The sequence below is a fragment of the Mustela nigripes genome, chromosome 1 (genome assembly GCF_022355385.1).
Source record: "Mustela nigripes isolate SB6536 chromosome 1, MUSNIG.SB6536, whole genome shotgun sequence".
Classification (NCBI taxonomy): domain Eukaryota; kingdom Metazoa; phylum Chordata; class Mammalia; order Carnivora; family Mustelidae; genus Mustela; species Mustela nigripes.
The window spans coordinates 22351981-22374345 of NC_081557.1; the positions used below are offsets into that span (position 1 = coordinate 22351981).

At 34.5% G+C, this 22365-nt stretch overlaps 1 protein-coding gene across 4 annotated transcripts in view; it reads left to right on the forward strand.

Annotated features, from left to right (window-relative positions):
• DCDC1 (doublecortin domain containing 1) overlaps positions 1 to 22365 on the forward strand; it is a 440084-nt gene that overhangs the window by 8362 nt on the left and 409357 nt on the right. For 3 of the 4 annotated variants that reach the window (XM_059406535.1, XM_059406544.1, XM_059406519.1), the window contains exon 3: positions 14224 to 14393. The exons of the other annotated variant lie outside the window; for it this stretch is intronic. In XM_059406535.1, coding sequence (XP_059262518.1) covers positions 14230 to 14393 — 164 coding nt within the window. In that variant the 5' untranslated portion in view covers positions 14224 to 14229. The remainder of the gene's footprint in view (positions 1 to 14223; positions 14394 to 22365) is intronic. 4 annotated transcript variants of the gene reach the window in all.

The following is a 22365-nucleotide window of genomic DNA, read 5'->3' on the forward strand; positions in this document are numbered from 1 at the left end:
ATTACTGATCATCTAAAGTGATGAGGAATGAGAGGTGATGAATATTAATTGTATATTTTCATATGATTATCATAAATTATTACCTTGTCTGATGTGCTGCAGGTGAAGCAGGAGCATTAGAGAAAGACAGTCAGATATATTAATTTGAAAGACTATATGATTTTTGTCTTTGTAGTATAAATCCTGATCTGTAGTATTAGTCTCTATGAATATTAATTTTTAGTTTTTAGTTTGATTTGGAGTAATGTAAATCACTTTTCCTATTTCAGTACAAGAAAAGGAAAAATTATTCCATAGTACAATGTACATATATCATTTAAATTCAGCATTTTAAAAATCTAATTTAAAAAATGAGATGGTGGGGATGCTTGGCTGATTCAGTTGTTAGAGCATGTGACTCTTGATCTCAGGATTGTGAGTTTGAACTGATCTCAGGATTGTGAGTTTGATTGTGAGCTTGTTAGATGTAGAGATTACTTAAAAATAAAACCTTTAGGGGCACCTGGGTGGCTCAGTGGGTTAAAGCCTCTGTCTTTGGCTCGGGTCATGATCCCAGAGTCCTGGGATCGAGCCCCGCATCGGGCTCTCTGCTCAGCAGGGAGCCTGCTTCCCTTCTCTCTCTGCCTGCCTCTCTGCCTACCTGAGATCTCTGTCAAATAAATAAATAAAATCTTAAAAAAAAAAAAAAAACCTTTAAAAATGAGATAGTGAATTTGTTGATATGCATATATACAATATTTAGGTATATCAATACAATGGAAGATACACTTAGAAAAAGATCTTATGTTAGTCCTAGGTTAAAGTCAGGTAATCTGGCAAAAGAAGTAAGATAAAAAAGTATAACAAGATGTAAAAGATTTTTCTACATCCTCTGTAACAATTCTTTTGGCCCCAGTTCATGGTAAATGCTCTTTACCATGTGTCTTCGTAAATGCTATTTACCAAAAGTGTCTTGCTTTGGTTGTTGTTAGGACTCATGTGCTCTTACTTGGTTCCCAGCCTTGGAGTTTTGGAGCAAATATTGATCCAGAAACTAGATAATAATATTTAGTACAAGGAGAATTGACAAGCTTATACCATTTGAAATGATTAGAAATATATTTGGATTAATTTTACCAAAGCAAATTAATTTATATTTTGATATCCCGCTCATCATAGATTTTAGTTGGTTATTAGTACATACTTAATGAATGGCGTTGAATTTCATTTCACTAATATTACTGTGTCTTGCTTTAGTACTGTCTTTTTTACCTTTCTGGTGTGGTTTGCTGCATGGCATACACTTTCAGAGAGGCATGCCTTCCTGGATCCAGCTTTATTTATGAAGCTCATAATCTATTTGATAATATGATTATAAATCAAAAATGAATTTATGTATCTTAGGAATCATTCTCCTTATTTTATATTTGATTATATATATTTATATAGTATATGTGTATATATAATACGTGTATATGTGTATGTGTTTGTGTGTATATATGTATAATACACATATATGTGTATGTATATATATGCATATATACACATAAATACACATATATGTGTATTTTCCCATTTTATACCTATCAAGTGAAAGTGTCAAGCCTTCACAAATGAACTTTTTGTTTCTGGAAACTTGGGGAGAGCCATCTGAAATTCATTACATATTTACTCAGTGAAAATTCAGATAGCATAATGATAAAAGCTAATCATCAGTAAAAAAGGTTGAGATCCTTACTTTTAGTAGCCCAATTTCATAATACTTTTACTGGCTACGCTTTCCAAATGTGTTATTCTTTGTATCTGATGACCTCCCAGTCTTTTTTTTTACAGGGACTTCCTTTATCTGTAGGGCAGGTCTAACTAGCACACTTTATAGAATCAGAATGGTGATTCCCAATGCCCTCAACTCCTTTCTGCTCATATTCCATATCCTAGTGTTAGTCTAGACTTCAAGTTGATTCTTTCTACAGCACAGCCAATTCTCCTTTTCCTTTCTACTTTTTTCCCCTTTCTAACATACCACCAACCAACATAGCTATTTGACTTTGGGTCAAAGTCCCCACTTCTAATTAGTTTAGAACTCTTACATATTTTTCCTATGTCACCTGAGTTCATAGGAACCTGGGCTGTCCAACTGTGACACTCTTAGCAAATCAATAGCTGAGGAAAGAGACAGTACTAAATTGTAAATTATAAATACCGCATCTTCTCTGATAACAAACAGTCTCTGAAACACATTCTACCTTTTCTAAAATCTTTCTCACTGCAAGTTGTAGAACTAAATACAAAAATGAGATCTAGGGGCCCCTGAGTGGCTTAGTGGGTAAGGCCTCTGCCTTTAGCTCAGGTCACAGTCTCAGAGTCCTGGGATCGAGCCCTGCAATGGGCTCTCTGCTTGGTGGAGAACCTGCTTCCCCCTATCTCTCTCTTCCTTCCTCTCTGCCTACTTGTGATCTCTCTCTCTGTCAAATAAATAAATAAAATCTTTTTAAAAAATAAGGCCTAATATTTATGATTAACAAACACTTTCACACATTACGCGTTTACTTATTTGATCTATATAACAATTCATGAGGTGGATAAGGCAGATGCTATTGTCATACACATAAGGAAATAAGACTGAGGAGGAAGAGAGGTGAGATTCATACTCAGGTTAGCTGAGTCCACATCTTACACATTTTCTGTTACACCGCCTTAGCTCCCATATGTAAAAGCCCTTCTACTAATGACTAAAACTATACAGGTAGAAGAACTTTTGAGTTTCCTTGTGCTATCATTCTTCCTTGTCCTTTCTTAGGGACAATAAGCCCAAGAAAGTTTAGGATAAACCCCAGGTCTGGCCCAAACTAAGATCACAACTCTAGAATTTCTTGGGTTAGTTCCAGAGATCTTTGCATTGCAGACACTGCCTTCATGTTTTCTAAATCTACATGATTATTTTCTTTATTTTTTCTTCAGCTATTAAATTATTGATTATAGTCCTGGCTTGGTAAATAGAAGTATTCCCCTCTGTTTTTAAGTCTTTGTTAATAATAAAATGAAGTCTGTTTTATCTGGCAAAATTTTTCATAAGGTAGAAACATTCTGGAATGTCATAAGGTGAGAGTGGAAGAGAGGGACATGACTGCTTTGTATTGGGAGAGTGGAAGAGAGGAATGTTGGAGTTGTTACTTGCCTCCATTTCCTCCTCCTCCTTTTTTTTTTTTAAAGATTTATTTATTTTAGAGAGTGGGGAGGGACAGAGGGATAGGAAGAAAATCCTCAAGCATACTCCCCGCTGAGCTTGAAGTAGAGCTCAATCCCAAGACCCTAAGACCATGCCCCAGACCAAAATCAAGAATCCCTCAACCAGCTGAGCCACCATGCACCCCACCCCATTTCCTTCTTGATTACCCTGCACAGATAATGTCCAAGGGACACTCTTTCTTCTCTAAATTGGGATCATTTCTGATTGATTGTTTATATGGTATTTAGGGTTAGAAAAATAGTTAAGGTCAAACAGATAATTCAGGGACCACATTTTTTTCTTTCTAAGGTATATAAATTTGAATAGTAACAGAAGCTGAGAAAACAGGGGTGTTAATTACATAATGAGGAACAATGAGTCTCCTGGTACAATAGATAGCTTAGTTCAACATAGCAACTGGCTCTTGTTTGATTCTGTAAGAGATCAGATTTTTTATTTCCTTTTTCAACTGGTATGTCTTTCCACCTGAGTTACACTTCTGACCCACATGTGTAATTAGTTGGTTGGTCATATGACACAGAGACTTCTCTCCTTGAAAACTGGGTTCATTTCTTGACTCCACACACTTGGCCTTCTTTACATATCTCCCTTTTCTAACCAAATAACAACTATTCTTCACACTATTCAAGTTTTGAGTGTTTTTATGAGCACTTCTATTTAAATACCATTCCATTACTTATCTCTTTCTCTAGTCATAGAAAATCCTTTTAATTTTATTCACAAAACATTCCCTCTTTCCTTCTCAAAATTTCTACCTAAAATGGATTTATATCTTGTTCCAGTGAAGCATCACTTAGTTGAAGCAACAAGCCGTTTAAGATCTCTAGGGAAAAGAAGGGTCAACAAATTGGAAAGAAAATAGGCATCTCAGGGATCTGATATGGTGGAGCTAAACATAGAAGAGGTCAATATTCTTGACTAGTCATCAATAAATTGTTCTGAAACAGATTCTTAGAAGAAGTGTGTCAATAGCCATTGGTTTAGCAATGAAGACAGTTTTTACGTTCTTTTCTTTGTAATTGTTTTTTGTTTATCCTGAACTGGAGAATAGAATAAAAAGGCTTACAACCCTGAAATAGACTATACTATTCACTTCTTACTTAACAATATGACCTATCCCATTCTGTCAGAAAAAAAAAGATACTAAGTTCATTGGCATATGTGGCCTTTGAGATATTATGTTGGTTGTTTTCCAGGATTTTATGCCCTTCTAGATGTTACTAATTGATTGTTTAATTCATTATTGCATGTTCCCAGGTTAAACTAAGCTGTCTAATTGCCAAATCGCATTCCTCTTGTTTTAAAGATGGGGATGTTTTCCCTTTTCCAATCTCCAGGGATATTTTCCCACCATTTTAAGATAGTAAAAAGAGAGGGACAAAATTCAAAAGACTGGGAGGAAAGAGGACAAGATGATTTCTTTTTCTTTTGCACCAGTCACATTATCTGTATAACTTACTCTTTTCCAGTAGTCATAAACATTTGACTAGTATCTTAATTCATTTTTCAGACTTCTTAAAGTATAAATTTAGTATCTCTCCCAAGAAAAAACTTGATTTCTCTTCAATAAGAGTAAGTGAGATCATATCTATGCTTGATGAGGATGTTCAGCTTACAGGCTACTCTAGTCTTCCTCAGCCATTATCGCACGTGGCTTCTCCATCAAGGAGTTAGCGCAAGGTAAGATCTATGGCACTGCTTTGTCACCTCTTATTTGGCACTCTGCCTAGATGGCAATTTTGTAAGATTTTGAATTCTCACTCTAGGAGAATGTTACATGATAGTTGTTATTGAAACAAATTGGAAGTCAAAATTAATGTAATTGGATTTGAAGGATTTGTTTTCCAGTAATAACTGAGCAATCTTCCTGTTCTGTTTTGGTTGGCTTACCTCAGTAGCTTTCAATAGATTTCAAACTTGACATTGTGGCTTATCACATTGCCCCTCTCCAACCCTATAAAATGTAAGGCAAGTCCTCTTTAGCTGTAAGTATAAAACTCAGACCACTTTATCAATATCCTTTTTGTGATTACTAGGATATCTGTAAACAGGAAGATTATATTTTAATGAAGGGAGAGGAGAAAGGAAAGAACACTTTGAACTCCAGTTTAGCACATTGGCATAAATATTTTCAGATCATTTATTCGAGTAGTAGCTCATGGATTAGTATTAAACTTCTTGGGCTTCTTTGTGATCCACAGAGCTGTCAGCTTTCCATGGTCAACTGCTAGATTTAATGCATGGCAATAATAAACTTATGCAAAATAAAAAGGAATTTCATGCTTGGGAGGAAAAGAATTTTATGTAATTTTATCCTTACGTAAAGAACTGACCATTAAAGTAATCTAAAATGAAAGGAAGGTTTTTTTTTCCTGTCTTCATTTTGGAAAATTGACATAAAAACCTTAAGACTTCCCATATAGCATTTTAAAACTTTTTTGAGCTGCTCTATTGCTGCATGATAATCTTTTATTTCTAAAGAATTAGATGTTTCTCTTTCTCTAAAAGGGAAGGCAAAGCAAGGGTTGAATAATCTTTTACCTATAAAATATGCATATTGATGAAAAAGTGTATACATTTGAAAAATGGAACGTATTTTTATGCTCCTATTTATTTGTTACTATGGCAACCACCACACTGCCTAGTATTTATGTTGTCTAAGATTCAGGGCACCTTTTCAAAAAAAATAAATATGCCAGAACCATGTATTGTATTTATTTTGAAGCTTAGAAAAATGTTTATTCTAATGCATATTTTTGAAGAAAAATAGCAATAAATAATCTAAACTTCAATCTGGTTTAAATGGTACCTTTTCCAGTGTATGTTTTTCAAATCAAAATAATTACTTTTTTTTCCTTGTCATAAAAATCAGAATAAAGAATAGAAATAATGAATTTTTTTTAAAGATTTTATTTATTTATTTGACAGAGAGAGAGAGCCAGAGAGCACAAGCAGGGGGAGTGGCAGAGAGGGAGGGAGAAGCAGGCTCCCTGCGGAGCAGAGAGCCAGATGCAGGACTCCATGTGGGAGGGCTCCCTCCCAGGCTCCTGGGATCATGACCTGAGCCAAAGGTAGATGTTTAACTGACTCAGCCACCAAGGCATGCCTAGAAAAAGTGAATTTTTAAAACTCATGAGTCTGTCTTAAAAGGTAGTATCTTGACTTTTCTCATTTTTATGACTTAATATTTTGATTCATAACAAATTTTTGAAAATATAAAATAAGAACACTTAGATATTTAATGTTAGCTACATAAATCAGAAAATATAAATGGTTTGCATTTCTGATTACAGATGGTTCTTTGATATCTATGAATAAAAGATTTATATTTTGCATGTGAAATGAAAGGCATCGTTGTTATTATTTTTCTTAGTTTATTTAAATTATTTTCTGACATGTGTGATACATAAATATAGTTTCTTAATGTTAAACATCAAAGTGGAAGTTATGAAGCATAAAATCAGACATGTTTCATGTCACGTATTACCTGTTAAGAAAAACTGCAATACAACATTTAAGTACAACAGAATAGTGAGCATATTGTCTCTGATACTTGTAAACAGGATGGATCTGCAGTTTCACAGTTTATGTTGACAGTATCTTTGTGGGAAATGTAATTATCAAATGAATTATAACATGTCCTAGTATTAAGATTATTAATAATAATTTTAATTGCCTTTTTCAAGATAATTGGATATGCTCTCATAAGTGTATAGGAAAGGAGGTATTGGGCTAATGAGACATTTTGAACTCAGTTATCTTTAAAATATCTAGAAGTTTAACATATATATTCTGTATTTTAGGAATTTCTTCTTTTAAGTGAATGGTTTCTAAGTAGAATTAAAATAATTTATAGTCCATAAAAATCTCTCTGATTATCCCTTAATATTCCTCCTGGAGTATTAATCTGATAAAAAATTCAAAAATTAAATTTTCACTACTGGTAGAAAATAACTACAATTGGTCGGATTAAGAGAGAGTATTTTATTCTAGTAATGGGTACTACTATATGGGTATTTGTGTGCTATGTTTTGGTATCTTTAGAAATTGTTACATTTCTAAAAAAAATCCAATTTGGAAATACACTTTGATCTAAGAATTTAGCTCCTAAAACTTCTTTCAGTTTAGAAGCTTTTCTGTTATATGGTCAAAGGTGCATGGGAACCACAGCTTTATTTACAATAGGAAGTATTTGGAGCAACCAGCTAGGATATTTAAAAATATAAAAATAAAAAATTATATTCTCAAGAAGTATTTATAATATAAAAGTATTCTCATTCAGTGAAAATACAACTGTGCATAAACTATATTTAATATGGTCACAATTTTGTTTAAGGAAAAGGCTATAGGGGCGCCTGGGTGGCTTAGTTGGTTAAGCATCTGCCATTGACTCAGGTCATCATCCCGGGGTTCAGGGACTGAGCCCTCACAGCTCCCCCGGGAGGCTGCTTCTCCTTCTTCCTCTTCTTTTACCTCCCCCCCTCTTCTCTCTCTTCCTCTACCTGCAGGTCCCCCTGCTTGTGTGTTTATTCTCTCTCTCTCTATCAGATAAATAAATAAAATCTTAAAAAAAAAAAAAAAAAAAAACAAGAAAAGACTGTATCTCAGGACGCCTATTGGCTTAGTTGGTTAAACGTCCAACTCGTGGTTTCCACTCAGGTCATGATCTCATGGGTCACAAGATCAATTCCTGTGTTGGGCTTCATGCTTAGCAGGGAGTCTGCTTGAAGATTCTCTCCCTCTGCCCCTTCCCATGATTGTGCTCACTCACATGCTCTCTCTCTTTCTCAAATAAATATATAATCTTAAAAAACAATTTTTTTAATCTTTTTAAAAATCTTTTTAAAAATCTTAAAAAGAAAAAAGAAACAGTTGTATCTCTGGAAAATCAAAGATGAAAGCCTGAAAGCAAATATTCAAAAATTATAATAGTGACTAGCTCCAAGGATAAGAGATTATAAGAGGCTTTTCTTTTTTTAGATTTTTCTTCTAATCTTAATATGGTTATTTCTGTAGTAACTCTAATTATCATCATTCAAATTGTTTTTAATAGGATGTTTATAATAGGATGTTTATAATTGTTTTTAATAAGATGTTTTTAATAGGATATTTAGTGTTTATATTCATTAACGAAAATTTAGCTAATGGAGAAATAATGTTATCTTGTTCAACATTGAATTCATTGTCTATTTTAGAGTCTGGGAATTGTTGGTACTTAATAAATATCTGATAGTTTGAATGGAATAATGATGAGATCAGGAATTAGCAAAATGGTTTTAGGGAAAACACATTTGGAGGACCACAAAGATGCCTTCTTTATGTTTAAGTAAACTTGATTTGTTTGTCATAACAATGGGTGACAGGATAATAAAGTGATAAGAATATGCAAGAACTGTTGCACTAACCATAATTCTGATAGCATAGAACAAGCCAGGTGTCCCAGAAGTTTTTAATTTTAATGAAGTAGTCTATTCTATTATTTCTTTCATGGATTGTGCCTTTGGTGCTATAGCTAAAAAGTCATTGCCATATCCAAAATCATCTATGTTTTACACAATTTCATATTCTAGGAATTTTATAGTTTTGTGTTTTAAATTTAGCTTGATTCATTTTGAGCTAATTTTTGTGACGGATATGAGGTATGTGTTTAGATTCTTTTTTTTTTTCAAGTACATGCTCTAGTATTACTGGTTAAAAAGTTCATGCCATTGTATTGATTTTGCTCTTTTGTCAAAGATAAAGGTGGTTCTATTCTTATGTGAATCTATTTCAGGGCTTTTTAGGTATGTCTCATACAGATCTTATACGTATTTCATTACATTTATGCTTCTATTGAAGCATATTCATTTTTGAGTCTATATTCATTTTTGAGTACTAATATAAGTAGTAATGTTTTTAAATTCAAGTATAATTAATATACATTAGATTAGCTTCAGATTTACATTATAATGATTTAACAATTGTATGTATTTCTCCGTACTCGTCAAGTTAAGTCTACTCTTAATCCCCTCTATTTCTTTCACCCACACTTCCACCTACCTCCCTCCGGCACCCCCAGTTTGTTTTCTGTATTTAAGAGTCCGTATTTTTGTTTGTCTCTTTTTTTCTTGTTCATTTGTTTTGTTTCATTCTTTTTTTTTTTTTAAGTCATCTCTATATTCAACATGGGGCTTGAGCTCATGACTCCAAGATCAAGAGTCACATGCCCCACCAACTGAGCCAGCCAGGCCTCCCTATAATCCCAAAATCTCCTCAGATTTTGTTTCTTAAAATCCATATATGAGTGAAATTATATGTTCTTCTTTCTCTGGCTGACTTATTTCACTTAGCTTTTTATCCTCTGGGTCTATCCCTGTTGTTGCAAATGGCACGGCTTCATTCATTTTTATGGTTAAATAATGTTCCTTTATATAAATTTATATAAATAAAGTAATATCCATTCCATATTTTTAATCTATTAATCAATGGATAGATTTTTATCCATTCATCTATAGATGGACAGACACTTGGGTTATTTTCATACCTTGGCTATTGCAAATAATGCTGTAATGAACATAGGGCTTCATTTTGTTTTCTAGTGGGTTTTTTTGGGTAAATACCCAGTAGTGGAATTAGTAGATATGAAGCCTTTTAAGAGGATGGTAATTCCAAACTTCTTGTTTTCTTGTCTTATATTGTTTTCTTGTCATATATATATATATATATAGATAGATAGATAGATTTCATATATGCATGTCCAGCCCACTAGAAGGCACCATATAATGTGAGTTTGAATATTCAATTCTGCTATACAAGATAAGAAACTAAATGGGATGATGACACTCCTAAGCAATGTTGAGCATCTGGGTGGCTCATTTGGTTAATCATCTGTCTTCAGCTCAGGTGATGATCCCAGAGTCCTGGGATCAAGCCCTGCATCAGGCTCTCTACTCAGCGGGGAGTTGTCTTCTCCTCTCCATCTGCCCCTCCCCCTTCTAGTGTGCTCTCTCTCCTTCTCTCTCTCTCAAATAAGTAAATAAAATCTTTAAGAAAAATACTTTGGTTTGTATTTCTAATAGATAATATTTTTTAAAGTACAAGCACGAAATTCTTATTTTGTCATTTTTTTAAGATTTTTTTAAAATTTATTTATTTATTTATTTAGAGGGAGGGTGAGAGAGCACAAGCAGAGCCTGACATGAGCTCAATCCCACAACCCCGAGATCACAACCCCAGCCGTAATCAAGAGTCAGATGTCTAACCAATGGAACTGTACAAGTGCCCCCATATGTCATAATACCATTACCCCTAATATCCAAAACTGAGTGTTGTAACCAGTAACAAATAGCCTAATGAAGACAGATGTGCCCAATAAATTTTTAACAAATAATATAACAACACCACCATTTATTCATATCCAATAAAATAATTTCCTTAGTATCTGTAATATCCAGTTTGTGTTCCATGTCAATAATTTTCTCAAAAAATTTGTCTTATTAAAGTTAGTTTACTCAAATCAGGATCTAAACAAGGTTTACAAATTGTGTTTGGTTGATATAATTCTTATTCTCTTTCCACTTGTAACATTTCTCCATCTTTATTTTCAGTGTCATGTCATTTAACATGTTTTTCTACATTCCCCATTTCTCACAAACTAGAAGTTAGATCTAGATATTTGGGTACATTTTTGGGTTGGTGGTGAAATGACACTTACCCATGTGCATGCACACATCTTTTTCCTCATAGTTTTGTTTTACACTACAGTTGTTTCTCTCTTTTTTTAAAGATTTTATTTATTTATTTGAGAGAGAGTGTGTGCGTGCTCACAAGCAATGTGAGGAGCAGGAGGAGAATCCAACTCCTCACTGAGATGCAGGACTCAGTCCCAGCACCCCAGGATCATGACCTGAGCTAAAAGCAGACACAACTAACTGAGCCATCAGGTGCTCCTCTCCTCAAATTCCCATTGCATTTCTTCTACAGAATGTTTATCTTTTATGCTTAAAAGTCTTTTCTAAGCTTTCTTGCTTACAACTATCCACATTTACTTGCCCCTTGGGAAAGCCCCATGTTCTGTTTTGTTATTGATGGCTATTACCCTAACTTGAAGACCATCAAACCTTTCCTCTTCTGTAGCTGACATATGTTACCTACAGTGTGGGAGCACATCAACTTTATGGAGTGGCTACTATTCTTAACCCTTTCTTACAAATAAAGAAACTGATGCAGAAAGGTTTTATGTGATGTGTCCAAAGTGTCACAGTTACTAAGTGGGCAGTAGGGCTGTTACCCAAACACTCTGGCTCCAGAATCCAGGCCTATAACCACTGTGTGTTTGAATGCCTTTAAAACAAAACAAAACAAAATGGGTAGAAGAACAGGTCCAAGGGTGGGCATGAGTGAGAGCTTATATTCATGTAAAATGATTAAGAGATGGAAAGTAAAAAAAAAAAAAAATAGTGGTTTTTCAGTGTATCAGTAAATAAACTATGCATGTGTTAATAAAATATAAGGCAGTGTCTTTACCTGTAGTTGATAAAATACCATAGTAGTGTCAGTCAAATTTAAATTAACACATTTTTATTTATTTAATTTCTAATTAACAATTAGTTGGGTTTTTTTTAAAGATTTTATTTATTCATTTGATAGTGAGACAGAGATCACAAGTAGGCAGAGAGGCAGGCAGAAGGAGAGGAAGGGAAACAGGCTCCCTGCTGAGCAGAGAGCCCGATGTGGGGCTCGATCCCAGGACTCTGGGATCATAACCTGAGCCAAAGGCAGAGGCTTTAACCCACTGAGCCACCCAGGTGCCCAATAGTTTACAGCTTTTTGTTGTTTGGTTTTTTTTTAAGATTTTATTTATTCATTTGACAGCAAGACAGAGATCACAAGTAGGCAGAGAGACAGACAGAGAGAGAAAGGAGGAAGCAGGCTCCCCGCCGAGCAGAGATCCCAATGTGGGAATTGATCCCAGGACCTGATCATGACCTGAGCTGAAGGCTGAGGCTTTAACCCACTGAGCCACCCAGGTGCCCCTAACAATTAGTTTCATTTAATTAATAATGTATATTAATGTTGTCTTACTATATTCTGCATATTCTACTTAACCTGTTATATGCTCTACTTTTAGTGAGGATAGCACTGTTGATATAGTAACATTATAGAAGAAATATTGCATTTAATAATGGTAATGATTTCACACATACATAATTCATTCTACCAGAAAGCATCCTGAAACTTTTACATAGAAAATAAAACTACCCCATCACTAAAATGATTGCCTTTTTAGTGAAGATTAGGACTGTAATCATGCATAAGTGAAAAGTAAGACTATTTCTCTATTTCAATAGTTATTTTTTAATAGTTTGGTGCAAATTTTCTTAGTTTTTAATAATTGGACTATATAATAAACATACCAGGGCAGTCAAATGATTTCATTGTGCAAGGTGATTTACTTTAAAATCATATAATTTTGCCTTGCTATACACAACTTGAGTTTTTCACACATAAGCATTCCTCAATTAAGAAGACTCAACCTGGGGTGCCTGGGTGGCTCAGTGGGTTAAGCCTCTGCCTTCAACTCAGGTCAGGATCCCAGGGTCCTGGGATCAAGCCCCACATCAGACCTTCTGCTGAGCAGGAAGCCTGCTTCCTCCTCTCTCTCTCTGCCTGCGTCTCTGCCTACTTGTGATCTCTGTATGTCAAATAAATAAATAAAATCTTTGGGAAAAAAAAGAAGAAGAAGAAGAAGACTCAACCTATGAACAAATTGAACAAGCAGTGCTTGTCATGGAAGCCTGAGAGGAGACCCTTGTCCCTCCTGCTGTGAGAAGCTTAAAGGGAGAGGGAGAGTGTAAAGGCCAACAGCCCTTTGGTCTTCAACTGGAATACCAGAGGAATGCTGGGCAGAGAATACCACCTTTTCTGATTAAACTATGGAGAAAGAGATACCTTTTTTTATTTTGATGTAGGTTCAGATTCACCTAACATTTCTTGAACATCTACCATGTGCCAAGCACTGTGCCAAATGCTTTCATGTTCACCATTTTATTTATTGAATCCTCATATCCATGTGGATAACCAGTTTTGTAAATTGGAGGATTAAACCTCGGAAAGGCTATAATATTCAAGGTCACATAGCTAGAAAGTGGAAGACAAAGATGATCTTATGTATTATAGGTATGTATTTCTCCATAACACTTGTGAGTTTGTTATATTATAGTTCTTTCATTCTTCCATATGCTTGATTAACAATAAGTCTAGCAACTTGCAAACTAGAGAACTAGGAATTTGAAAAGCAATTTAGTTCAAGGAATATCAGGAGTTTTGGGATTAGATTCGACTGCAGACAATAAAGACCCTCTTCCAAGTCTTTGCCAAGATTTTATCACCTCAGTGAGGTCTATGCTGATAAACCTATTCAAAATTGCATTCCCAGGGTGCCTGGGTGGCTCAGTCAGTTAAGCATAAGACTCTTGGTTTCAGCTCAGGTCATGATCTCAGGATTGGAGGATCGAGCCTGGCATTTGCTTGTCCCCTTCCCCTCTGTTCTTCTCATTCTCTCTTTCTCAAATAAATAAATAAATAAATAAAATCTTAAAAAACAAAAAAAGTAAATCTCTACACTCAACATGAAGCTCAAATTCACAACCTGAAGATGAAGAATGGCATGCTGTACCAACTGAGCCAGCCAGGTGTCCCATTATACCATTCAAAAGCTTAGATTCATACTTTTGTTTTCCTTTAGGCTTTTATCTCTGGTGTTTTGTTTTGTTTTGTTTTTATCATGAGATCTCACATTTAGCACCTGCTGTGTAGTTTAGAACATGATGAGAGATAAATTGTGATTAATGTCCAGCCTCAGTTTATAACTCATCAGAGATCCCAATGCAGGGCTCGATCCCAGGACCCTGGGATCGACCTGAGCTGAAGGCAGAGGCTTTAACCCACTGAGCCACCCGGGCACCCGGGAAGGTTTTATCTTTTAAATTGAATATCATTCTATCCATTTTTAGCTGAAAATGGCAAAAAGAGAAGCAGATGATCACAGAGCATCACTTTCTCAGTCTTCTTTATCACCTCTGACTAAAGCCATGAAGGTATCACAGCAGAGCAATGCTGAAGACACCTTCAATGGAGATACCATTCACCCAATTTCCAAATGTATTTTAAAAGACTTACCAAGGTAAGAATATTATTTCAGCAGCTTTAACTGAATCCTGAAGGAGATAAAGTACTTACAGAAATTTGCCTATGTAAATGCTCAATATTTTGTAGAGATGATGTCAATAATAACTTGGAGATATGATGGGCTATGAAGGTTGTTGCCTGGATTGGAGCCCTCCAATTTCTTCTATTCTATGGGAAGAAAATAGATAGATGATGCAAGAAACAGAAATTATCCCTGGAGTTTGACTTGGACAGTGGCATAATGATAAAAACGATAATGGGGCAGATTATATTTGCTCTGTGTCAGTCACCGTGCTAAACACTTAACCTGCATTGTACTTATTTAGTTCTCTAAACAATCTTGGGAGGAATATAAGGCACGTAGTATTTGAATATTTCCATTTTGCCAGTGAAGAAACAAAGAACTACATAGGTTGATTAGCTTGACCAAGATCACAGAGCTTATAGGTAGAGAACGTATGGTTTGAACCCATGTGGATTTAACTCCACAGCTAGAACTTTTAACTATGTATTCTACCACACTTCTCAGAAATACAAAGCAGAGGAGACAGAGATATTTTTCCTGGGTTTTTTTTCTCCATTAGAAAGTGAAAGAATGAAAAAGTATCTGCCAAGTGTATGCATGTTTGAAGATTTATTTATTTATTTGAGAGAGTGAGAGATCACACTGGGAAGGAGTGAGGGATAGGGAGGGCCAGAGGGTGAGGGAAAGAATCCCAAGCAGGCTCCTTACTTAGCACAGAGCTGAGGCAGGGCTCAATCTCACAACCCTAAGATCATGACCTGAACGGACACTGAGAGTTAGACGCTTAACCAACTGTGATGCCACCTGGGTGCCCCTATCAGGTGTTGGTAAACTATTGACTGGCCAAATGTGGTGTCATAGTCTTAATGTTAAATAGAAAACATATACTATAAAAGCACTGAAGAAAATATTAATATATTAAGAATTATGTTAATCTCTTATGAAAATGCCATGTTACATTTATATCTTAAAACTGGTTTTCTGTGTGTTGGTAAATTTAGGTGAAAGTGAAATCTAGACTTTTAGCTAATTTTTGTTTTGCTTTATTCCCCTGACCTCTGAGTCCATATTAGCACTGCCTGAGGTTCTTTACATGGTGTACTAGCTATATGCATAGATAATTTTTTAGAACATTACTACCTAATATAGTTATACTATAGAGATGTAAGTTATTCATGAGAGTAGTCTTTCCAATAAGACAATGGAAAACTATTTCTAAATCAGACTTTTAGTTATTTCTTTCTACAAATGCCATTGCTAACATAATGTGTATTTACACATTTCTATTCCCTTTAGAGTTTATTTTTACCAATTTTCCTCTTTAAAATAGTACTACATTTCTTTTTTTTTAAAGATTTTATTTATTTATTTGACTGAGAAAGAAACACTGAGAAAGGGAACACAAGCAGGGGGAGTAGAAGGAGAAGCAGCAGGCTTCCCGCAGAGTAGGGAGCCCAATGTGGGGCTCCACCCCAAGACCCTGGGATCATGACCCAAGCTGAAGGTAGGCACTCAACACCTGAGCCACCCAGGTGCTCCTACATTTACTTTTTATTCCAACTATCTTTTGTGTATTTTTAGATTCTTTATGTTTTTGTTAGAGTTAACTGTAATTTCATTTATACAGTTTCTTTCTGCTTTTTCTCATTTTCTTTCTTTGATTCTGATTCTTTTTAAGTCTGGCTTTATTTGTCCTTTTTTTTTTAAATGTCAGTCTTTCTTTTCATGTGATACTTTCCTACTACCTGTTTTTTTTTAAATAGTTTATTTCAATGTACTACTCATATTTCTTTGTTTGAATCCTGACTTCTTTTTTGCCTCTATTACCTGTTATCATCAACTTTGATTATGATGTATCTAGAAAATAAAATAAACGTTTTCTTTGTAATCTAATGGAAAGTCAAAGACAATGCCCAGAGATCTTTTACTTTCATGAAAAAGAAAATGATGAGTTTCAACCTGAAAGAGGTCAAGATCATAAAGGCTCAGGGTAATCTAAGATCCTTTGGCATTAATATGATTATCAGAGAGAGAGGCAATTTTCTCTGTGAGTTAAGACATTTTCCCCCTGATTGAGGTTAAAACTTTTCTTGTCTCATTCTTGTTTTCCTTGCCACCTTTCTTCCAACATCTTTGTGATCTTTTTATTAGAAATAATTATTAAAATATAGTCAATTTGTTGTTCCTTTACTTATATCACAAGAGATTATGTTTCTTTTCATTAAACATACTATACATTTTACAAAATATGCCCACATGTATTAAATCTCTTCATTGCAAGCCATACAGTGACTGGTCACTTTATTCTCATGTTATTACCTGATGCTATTAATTTATTCTATACTGAATTCACATTATCCACTCTTCTCCTCTCTCTTGTGTTCTTGCAATGTTTTTCCTTTGTCACTCTATTGTATTTTTTTTTTTTTTTTTTTTTTTGCAATAGAGTGAAAACTGCTGTGCCAGGATCCTTTCCCCAGCAAGAAAACTAATCACCAACAGTGTAAATGAGTTCAACATATTGTGCCAAAGAAGGTTTGATCCTCCCATTTTATGATTCACCACTAGGATGTCAGATGATTGGAATTAGTAGCCTAATTCCTATGGCTACTTCCAGGAAAGCAGCACAATAAGAAACTTTTTCTACCTAGCTGTAGTCTGAGATATTCCCAAGTGACCTGGAGCAGGGGGCACCAGCCTTGGAGACATGGATGACAGAATTAATTATTTATTGATTGATAACAGGTATCTACGGACAGTTCTGTCATATTTATAGAAAGTATTTCTGAATCTGAGTAGAATATTTCTAAACTACAATTGCATTTTAAAATTAAGAAAATGTTGTAAAAGATTAATATCACTCTCTATCCCACACATAAAATATTTTAATGACTTTTAGCTGATGATCATCTAAGGATGTAATTTCATGATTTTTATAATAGAAAGTTAAGTATTTTTTAATCCTGCTTGCAGTTGAGTGTGTTGCCAACTCTTTTAGTTCCCTGTGGGAGAAATTATTTTTAGTACATTAGATAAGTACTGAAATCAGTTTTAAATTGGAATCATCAAGTTGCTAGTAAAAATCTGACATATATGTGTTATAAAATAACTGGAATTGCTCTGCAATTGGGATACTCTTACCTAAATTTCTAGGCCAAGCTAGAAATATAATTTCGTCTGCTGTTGGAAATAAAATTTGGGGGGAATTGTTCACTTTTATTATTATAACTTCTATTATTTACTTTCTATGATGTTTAAATCACATTTTATCTAATAATTGTAAAAAGTTATTTATATCTTTAGGTTATTCATTTCATCAAGTTGGAAAAAGGTTATGATGAAATTTTTGTGCTTTGTGTACTCCAGAGATTTTATAGCGGGTTACAGTCATCAAACATATGTGGGGTTATTTCTTTTTTCAGTTGCATTTCAGTATTTTAAGCTGGTGATTTATTACTGAATGTGCTTAGGGTCATTCTCCCTTATGTTTACATTTTTTATTTGTATTTATTCCAATTAGGGAGTTTAATTACCATTAAAATGGGAATAGGATAAAGATAAATTTTACAAATGACAGTATTAAAAAAACATAACTCTTCATGAAGGTTTAAATGCTGCAAGAATATAAAGTGAGAAAGATATACTTGTCAAATATACAGTATAAATAAATAATTTAGATGAAAATGGTTGACTACATTTAACAAAGAGACTACCAAATAATGAGGGGCTAGAGTGGTTGTTAGATTTGATATACTTCATTGTATATTGTAAGTAATCACTATCCATAAAAAATCTATGGCTTCTGTATAAGAAAAAGAGACATTTTGACAGCCAACACTGGTATGAAGCAACAGCAAGTATAAATCCTTGGCAACTGCCATTATCCTGCTGTTGAATTCATATCTAAACTGTGTGATGACTTAGACCTTCATGTTTGTTATTTAGCCGTGATCTGTTAAAGTAGCCAGACTTCCTACTTATGAATAGAGTTATTAGCCACATGGAGATTTCTCCCATAGAAATCCAAATTCATCAAGGATGCTTTGTTTTCAAAGAGCAGGGAAATAAAAACTCTGTGTCATTTTATGCTTATCCTGAAGTTTCTGGCAAAATGTTCCTGATTAAGTAGAAGTAAAATGTTTAGAAATTACCATATTAGTTTAGGCTTTGGCCCATTATAAAACTAATAAAGGTTTTGAATAAAACAAAAAGTGAAGCAAGTGTGATTCAAGAAGCAATTGTATGTTAGGCTACTATTAGCACAAAGTAACAGAAGATTCAACTGAAAGTGACTTTAAAAACGAGGAAAATGAGGAAGAAGTCATTATCTTACATAATAAGAACCTCAGAATCAAGGCACTTCTAGAATTAAATTTGGTGGTGTTTTCCAGGAGCCTGGCTCTTTGGATCTTTCCCTCTACCATCCTCAGAATTTTGGCTAGATCTTTGGGTATAACTCCTCCTACTTGTAAGATGACTTAATACATGTACACTCAACAGTGTCCAACTAAAGAAAATGGATATTTGATCATGTATCTCTCTCTCTCTCTCTCTCTCTCTTTTCTTATGATTTTTTACAGTAATCTCTATATCCAATATTGGGCTTGAACTCACTACCTCCACATCAAGATTTCCATTCCTTACAAACTGAGCCAGTCAGGCATCCCTATATTTCTTTTTATTAGGCCAAAAAACCTTTCCGCAGATGACTTTGCCTTAAGTCTCATTGGCCAAAATTGGATCACAAGCTGATTACTTAACCTGCAGGGGACAAGGGAAATATAATTATCATCATGGTGTTAGACACTGAGGATTTACGCACTGGAGCTGATAAGGGGATACCTACCATGAGCATATAAAGTGGATGAATCCTCAAATATAACTGAGGCTTTTCTTTTCAGGAAAAATCAGTGGAATAACTGTTGAATAAATAATATTACTTGACATAACTCTTGGCTTTGGCTTTATTATATTTTACTTCTAAAATTATTTGTCAGTGGCATTTCTGTGACACATTTTGGTATGATGTCATAATTATCAAAGAATAAGTCCTACGTATCAATTACTGGTTGAGTTCTAGTAGAATTGTAAAAGACACATAACAAAGTTCTTACCCATGCAGAGTGGAATATGAAATCACATAACAAATCATGAAACGAACATTTCAATACACAAACTAATGTATCAGTTCATACAGGACCTGGGAGGATGATTTAGAATAAATAATGACTAGGATTTAGTAGGATTAACTCCTCTCATGTGTCTTGTCAGTTTGAGAAACTTCGTTGAGGCCTCCACTTTTCCCCTAACCCCTGAATTTCTCCCCCATAATAACCAGGACTTTCCCTCATAGTACTAATCACAGTAATTGTAAATTCATATGTATGACTATTTGTATAACATTTCTCTCTTTCACTAGACAATTATTGTTATTATAAAAGGAGTTCTATAAAGTGTCATCACTGAGTTTAGAGTAACATTAAATACCTGCTTATTGAAAGATGTACAGTAATGGGCATAGATCAGCTGAGTGAATCCCATTGGCAAAAGACTGGTAAGAACTAATGAGGGCAATGTGGTATAATTATATCTGAAGAGCAATGAGCTGTACCAACTGGTAGAAGTCCTTGAATAGGAGATTGACAAGTATGATTTTATTAGTTTTCCTCAAATTGGTATGAAAAGCCACTAAGACCCATTAATGCTATTAAAGCAGAGAAATGGGAAGAAAAATTGCTCTTGTCAAAACTAGAGTTATACCCTTTAATCTTATCATGGTCTATCATTTTGTGTACTCCTCTCTGAGCATATTTTCTTAGAATTTTGGACCTCAGATCTTTACTTAGTTGTTACTTGTGAAGTAAAAATTGTAAACCAGATTTAATGAAAATTACAAAAAGAGTAAAGTATAATTAAATAGTAAACTAGAATATCAAGAGGGCTATAAATTCTACAATGTATAAGATCTGTCCTTGACAATCTTTTTGATTATGATAAAAAGCTGATACGTAGACATGGTGTAGTAGTGTTTGAGAAAAGGATAAAAGCTTAATCCACTGATGTACATTCCAGCTTTGTAGTTCTGTGACTTACTATATTCATTATATCATGTAAATAAATTGTTTAAAAGGTTCATTTACTAGGGCACCTATGTGGTTCAGTTGATTAAGTGTCTGTCTTCAACTCAGGATATGGTCTCGGGGTTCTGGGACCAAGCCCTCTTTTGGGGTTCCCTGCTCAGTGGGGTATCTGCTTCTCCTTCTTCCTTTGCCTCTCCCCCTTCCTTCCTGACCCCATGCTCTCTCTCTCTCTACCTATCTCTCAAGTAAATAAACTCTTTTTTAAAAAGGATTCATTTACCTAAATTGCTATGGTTTTTAATTAACTGATAGTTTTTTCCATACTGCTTTAAGGTTAAATTTTGACATGTTTTATTTCATATCAAAGCACTTTTGTGCTTTGTAATAATAAATCTTCATCTAAGCACACATAAAATCCTTAAAAATATGAATAGTTTAATATATGTAGACACATCTCATCACATTTTTTGTTCTTTTTTTAATGACCTAATTTCTAAAGAATTATTCAATTGCTAAAAGAAATAGTTTTTTCCAATAACTGAAAATAAAATAATTCAGAAGTAATGTTGCTGATGTTGTTTAAAGGAAACATACCAGAACATTTACATCCAAGTAAATATCTCCTCTTCTAAAATACTCTTTTTAAGAAGTAATTTATTCTAATTAAAATGCCATTTCTCAAAGCATTTTTTTAGTTCTTTGGATTTGTCATCAATATCTGTGACACACTCTTTAAATATCCTCAGTACTGAATGATGACAAAATTCAATCTTAAGTACTTGTATTTAAATTTCCAGAAGATAAAAGATCAGAATCTCAATTTGGTATAAAAAAATGGATAATGAAAACTGCATAATTGTATAGCTGTTGTGGTAGGCAGAAATTTAATATGGCCCCCAAGATTCCCACCTCCTGGTGTATACGGCTGAGATAATTCCCTCCTCTTGAGTGTGGGTAGGATTGTGACTATGATAAGATGTCACTCCCATGATGAGCTTACATTTAGAGCTGTAGTTAAAGTACATAATTGGTTCTCTTTGAGTTAAATGGGAAATTAGCCTGCTTGAATCAGATCAACTGTTAAATGAGAATTTAGAGGGCAGAAACAGAAAAGTCAGAAAGGTGAGCTTCTATTGGCCTCAAGGAATATGATAGTCACTGAAATCTGCAGCTATAAGGAACTAAATTCTGGAAAAACCTGAATGACCTTGGAAAAAGACTGGGAGCATCAGGTGAGGCTGCAGCCCCGCTGACACCTTGATTTCAGTTTTATGAGATCCTGATCAGAGAGTCCTGCTAAGCTTTGCCCAGACTCTTGATCCAGAGAAACCGTGTAATAATAAATAGGTATTGTTGTAAGCCACTAAATTTGTGGTGATTTGTGCCCAACAATAGGAAACTAATAGAGATAGATAGATCATAGGTAGCAGTTATTTTTTAAGAAGTTATATTTTTGAAGTAGTGTGATTGATAGTCTTGTACCAACCTAATATAGTAGAATTTAGGTTTTAGACTAGAATAAATGCTTTTTACCAGTGGTAAAGGAGTAAATAATACAGTGATGAATTGGAATATTTGACAGAAATTGGGGTATAGCATTTTAGCATTTTAGATGGAGGACATAATCAATGAAGTATGGTGATTCCAGCTCTCAAATCTACCAGTGTAAATGTGAACACACAGGAAAGAAACGCATTCCTATATACAAGGAAATAGAGGGGCGTCTGGGTGTCTCTGTAGGTTAAGTCTCTAACCTTGGTTCTGGGGTGCTGAGATCCAGCCCAGTTCAGGCTCCCTGCTCGGTGGGGAGCTTGCTTCTCCCTTTCCCTCTGCCTGTAGCTCCCCCTGCTTGTGCTCTCTCT